The sequence below is a fragment of the Euprymna scolopes genome, chromosome 35 (assembly GCF_053919585.1).
Source record: "Euprymna scolopes isolate OS-2025 chromosome 35, ASM5391958v1, whole genome shotgun sequence".
Taxonomy (NCBI): Eukaryota; Metazoa; Mollusca; class Cephalopoda; order Sepiida; family Sepiolidae; genus Euprymna; species Euprymna scolopes.
Window position 1 is genome coordinate 80,506,129 of NC_136516.1, and position 6,052 is coordinate 80,512,180.

Here is a 6,052-nt window from a genome sequence, read left to right on the forward strand (position 1 = left end):
GTTTTCTTTTATTGGTTTGAGAATGTGTGTACTGTTTTATAGTATTATGAGGTTATTTGCTTCCCTAGGAAGGTGACTGTGATTCAAGGTCGTTATTAATGTGTGTGTGAGGAGGGGGAAGGGGGACCAGCTCTTCTGAAATAAGGGTAGGGGTGCTTTCAGTCTATTTTGATATTTATTTTTTGGATTCTTGGATTTTAGTATTGTGATTTTTCGTTTCAGTCTTTTCGGATATTCCTTATATTATGTTTGTTTAGATAGAGGAGTGTATTAAAAAATATGTATAGGGGATTTTTAATGTTTCTATTTATTTGTCTCCCCATGTGGGTATGGCCAGACCCAGGATCGGTTCCTAGTGTGGGGAAGATTTTGTTCCCCAGAGGGGGGGGCAATATATATATATATATATATATATATATATTATTATTATTATTATTATTATTATTATTATATGCATTTATATATATATATATATATATATATATATTATTCAGATTTCAAATATTGTCCCGATGCAATTGCTAATCCCGTATTAAATTATTGATTCCGATAGAATTACTGATTCTGATTCCGATTCTTTCTAAATCTGGAAATATTTAGTAATAAACTTGTTATTTTGTTTCGATTACCGTGAGAACACAAGTTAAATCTGTGAACGTAAAAACACACTCGGTGTGAATCATTAATAGATTTTAGTTTTACTGGAAGTTCAAAATCAATAAATACAGGGTGACCAAAAAAACGGGCCCCAAATCTAATTAGGCCCCGTTTCTTACTGTTTTGTCCGAATAAAATGAAACTTTGGTCATAACTAGTTTATTATATTCCAAACATCACATCAAAACACTAGGGTATTTGGCCTTTTTTCTCCGTTGACTGTAAAATGCTCAGAAAAATAATTGAATGTCCTCTGTTTTTTGGGGGTTTTTTTGGGGGGGGGGGGTTCATCCTATATTTATTATTTTATTATTTTATTATTGACAGTTGAATATTTGGTTTTAACAAAATCAATTAAAAAAAAAAGATAATTAAGGGAATCGTTTACGGATAGTTTTTATACACGTAAAACATTTAAAATGAATGTTTAAATTAAATGAATATTTGAATATGTAATAAAGAAGAATTATTATAAAAAAAAAATTTTTTAAATACGTCCCGTCAAAAAGGGAAGGTAACACCAAAACAAAAAACCTTTACCGTTGAAAAAGCGAAAATTGAATACAGATCATCATCATCATCATCATCATCATCATCATCATCATCATCATCATCATCATCATCATCATCATAACGGGCTCCTTGCCCGGTCCAATATGACTCTTCCTCTCCAGAGTTTCCTGTCTTCCATCAGTTGCCTCCGATCCTCAAGCTCACAGTTGGCGTCGTCTGCTATTTGTTGGATGTACGTGGATCTAGGTCGTCCTCTGCTTGCGCGTCCGTGTTTTGGAGTCCATAGCAATACATCACTCACCAATTCATGCTTGCTCCTCAGACAATGACCGCCAAATCGTAGGCGCCTTTCTCTGATGCTATTAGATATGGCAGGTAGATTGTCATAAAGTTGCTGTTTCGTGGGATGATTTTGCCAAGATATATTTAATATTGTTCTTAGCATACGGGTGTATGTACCGTCTAGTTTTCTTTCCAATCTTTTGGTGAGTGTCCAGGTTGTAGCACCGTAAACAAGGGCAGACTCTACCACTGCCCTGAAGAACTGCCTTTTCAGTTTGTCAGCCAGTCTCGAAGTCCATACTGAATGTAGTCCATCCAATGCGGTCCATGCTTTTGAGATGAAAATTCCGATGTCTCTCTCTGTGGAAACTATGTTGCTGCCCAGATACGTAAACAGCGATTTATTTCAGTGTTGATCCAACCAAATCTCTGATCTCTCCTTTCACATTGAAAGTCATAAACTTTGTCTTATCCGCATTTATGTGGAGACCAATGTCATTTGCAGACCTTTCTAGCTTACGTAACAGTGTTTGCGCATCAGCAGTGTTGTTCGCGAGCAAAGCAATATCGTCTGCGTAATCTGCATCAGTTACGTGTGCTGATTGATGACGTCTGTTTCTGGATTCATTTAGGGTGAAGCCTAGCTTGTTGTGTATATCAAGAGAGGTGCGAAGTACAAAGTCAAGACAGACAATGAAAAGAAAAGGGGCAACAGTATCTCCTTGTAGACCCCCAGTGCGGATGTCGAAAAATTCAGTGTCCCCATCTGGGGACCTGACCATTGCTCGAGTGTGCTCATATAGCATCATGAATACAGATAAACTAATAAAATGTAATAATATATCTTACACACACACACAAGTTTTTAATACATGCATACATATATATATATATATTTTTATATATATATATATATAAAGTAAGTTAGAAAAATGTGTGTGTGTGTGTGCTTTGCTTTAGTAATAAAAACTAAAACTGGAAATAAATAAATTAAAATCTAAGTCTTTTTTTTACAAACGTTTTATTGCCGTTACTTTCGGCACCACTTCAAAATGCCTCTCGCTGCTACATGGTCATTCTAGCCGGTGCGTTTCTCCTTCCTCCAACCGCAAGCCGGTCACAGCCGGCCCATTCGCGTTCATTTGTTTCGACACGCACTTTGCTTTCTCTGACCACGTAGTGTATTTATCTCTTCTTTTTTTCTTTTTCTTCTCGCGCATACTTCCTAATTTTCATACGTACGTGTTTCGGCTACTGCTACTGCAGCTAATCTCTTCGCAAGCCAGCCATCCTTCGCTGCTTGTGATATTTTCCATGCGCTCATATGCACTATATTACATATATATATATATATATATATATATATATATATACTTATTGGCAAGCGATATATATATGTATATATATATATATATATAGTAGAAATTAATAAAATCCTGAAGAAAGTGCTCAATACTGTTGAAATTTAAAGTAATCCCCTCTTCTTACCCCTACATATCTCCCTCCCCCCACCGTGTATCCCTATGTCCTTAGCCACACCAGAGATGAACTTCCCAGACCCTCCACAACCACCTAATGTTCTTGAACTAAAACTAAAACACTACCGACCCACTGAGCACCCCCTCCCACCATCCCCCTTTTCCCTTCTTCTTTTCCGCTTTTCTCGCACCCCTCCTCTGACATCATTCACTCTTTTATTTCACCATAAACGAACATTTCTGTAAAAGTCTGAGTAGGCTACACGACGGCCAAAAAAAAACGGTCGCGTAGCTGAAACAATAATGTAACTAAACAGAAAAATACGGTAATAAAAAATAAAACGTATATATATATATATATATATATATATATATATATATATTATCTGATCCAAAGTTCTGCTCTCAATGTTTCACTTATCAATAAGTAATGTTATTGTCATTGTTGCTGTGGTTGTTGTTGTTGTTGTTCATGATGATTATTGCGATGATCATTGGAGAATCGAACATTATTTCAAAGTCTGTTCTTCAAACCTGTGCGATCTGTATGAAGTCATCCTCGTTTACGGTAGCTATTTGTTATAGCTGTAAGATTTCCGAATTTTACCGTTCACACCAAGATTAGTAATTCTTATTGGTTGCATACAAAGTCGGGGAAAGTTTAACCCTAAGCAAACAAATACCGATTGCACATACGCATAACCAACGTTGTTTCCTACCTTTCGTGGATTTACGGTCTTTGCAAAGAGAGACGGCCATAGAGCGACGCATTTTGATGCCGACTCCTCCTGGATTTTTCTATAAAACTCTGTCAGCTTCATAGCTTTGATACTACTATATTTCACCCGCCGATACTACCGTGATAAAAGGTTAGATTTTCGTGGTCATTATCGTTGCTTGGTCGAGTAGAGATGTGCTAGCAGACTCCCTAACATTGCCCGGTCGTAAAATACACTTAAATATGATATTTTGATTAATGCATATTTCGTATTCATTATTATATTGGACCCAATATATAGTAATGATTTAAAAAGTAAAATAACAAAATGACTCGTCGCCACCACCAAGAATCGAAACCAAAATCTTTAGTTTGCGATTTACTTTTTCCTTTGGCGTTAATGACTGTACTATGAAGACATGGTTACCGCAAAGCTAAAAATTAAAACATGAACCAATAGCTATTACGTCACGCATGCATATTCGCAATGCTGTCGTTCGACCTAAACCTTGAAAATTTCATTTTTTTCTTTTCCACACTCTTGCACTTATTTTCCCCGGCTAAAACTCAAATATAAAGTTTGTCATGATTTCGAATACGCTATATAAGAAGTTTTATGTCTGTAGACCAAAAACTGACGGAGAGGTTTGGTAGTCAATTTTTTTAAACAAAAATATATACGCACACATAGATATATATATATATAGAAAGAAGTTTGTGTTTACTATAACTTTTTACGTAAATATTATGCAAGTATAAATCATGTAAAAACCCTGCATGAATATAATTACACGTAATAGTTAACTAAAGATGATCATCCCATAAGAAAATCGAAAAAACTAATAGGGAATTAATTCAAATGAATATTTGAAAAAATATGCAAATTAGCTAGATCTTTTTCAAATAAATGCAATTCCATGACCCATATATAACAAAGTTGTAGTTTCTTTTCAAATAAATAGGAAAACGGATTTTTAATATGAATATCTGCACACAAAATAAAATTTTAAAAAGAGCAAATTTATTGGAGTATAGATTTATTTTACTTCGTTTATTTTTAGAATTTGAATCAACCATTTGCAATATTTGAATCTTTTTCCATATTTTCTCTCTTGTAGGAAAGGATGTTATTTCGATACTTTAGTCGTGAAACACTGATTCTACTCTGCATTACATTTAATGGTGAGTACACAGTTTTCGATACTCCTTTTTGTAGTGGATTTTATGAAAATCTATTTTGTATTACAATTCCCGGTAATAGATTTAACAATCGAGAATTCGAGGAAAAAAGAGAAAAATATACAAATAACATTTACCAAACTATAAAAACTTTTATTTTCTCTCGATCTGCACAATTTAAAACCTTTGAAACTGTTTGTAAGTTTTGTTATTTAAAAAATTTGTTTCATTTGTTTAAATTAGCCGATTTCGTCAATCAAAAGCAGCTGTCGATTATTATTTTTTTTCATCCGAGGTAGTCGCTAATTGACGACCGCTTATATACAAGGATCATTCCAAATGTAGTGTCCCTTTTGTTTTAACTATAAAAAAAAAAGTTAAAGAGCTACAAAGACCAGGGTGATACCGTTAAACCGAACGACCTTTTGTGATTCAGAATTTATTTTTCTACATAGTCACCACCATTCTCAATGCATTTTTGCTAGCAATAAGGTAATGGCTGTACAGGAACGTCTGTTGTGCGCTTTGTCACTGACATCTTTGCCGTCACTCTGAAATCGACGGATCCATCTCCCAACTGTGCTGACATCAACTGCATCGTTGTTATGAACGTTAAATTTTTTCTATATGGAAGAAGTCAGTGACACATCTCTTCTTTTTTGAAGCGCGTCCATGACACAGATTGCTTTCTTAGAGTCTCGCACCGTCAATATCTGCAACAGAGAAATGTAAATTTCATGTCATAAACGCACAAGTTTAGTCAACATAACAATGCAATTTACAATCGCATCTGATCCATTCATGCGGAATAAAAAAAAATACGAGAATTACTTTTGGAACGCTTCTCGTATTTAAAAAAAAATTAAGCGTTTGGATTAGGGTAAGTTTTTTTATTTGAATATTTGAAGCCTGAAATTCGCGAACATCTAAAAAAAAAAAAAAAACATCGACGAAAATTTTTTACTTACCAATTCGGAAAGTGAAAGTAATAAATAAGTTTTAAAATAAATAAAACTTACGAACAGTTTCAGGAGCTTAAAATACTGCAGATCGGTTGAAAATTAAACGTTCAATCGTTTGGTTAGTTGACGTTGGATAGATTTTATTTGTTATATGCTTTGTTTATTTTCAATTTTTCGGCTGCTAATCGCACTGCACTTGCGTGAAATTTCCATATGCATTATCTCATGAAGTTGCTTTGGTTGATTTTCAAAGTCAGACCATA

General features: G+C 34.5%; 1 protein-coding gene across 1 annotated transcript in view; it reads left to right on the top strand.

Moving 5' to 3' along the window:
- LOC145259960 (uncharacterized) overlaps positions 1–6,052 on the top strand; it is a 358,155-nt gene that overhangs the window by 160,726 nt on the left and 191,377 nt on the right. The window contains exon 2 of the mRNA XM_080117937.1: positions 4,767–4,830. Within this exon, the coding sequence (XP_079974063.1) occupies positions 4,773–4,830 (58 nt within the window). The 5' untranslated portion in view covers positions 4,767–4,772. The remainder of the gene's footprint in view (positions 1–4,766; positions 4,831–6,052) is intronic.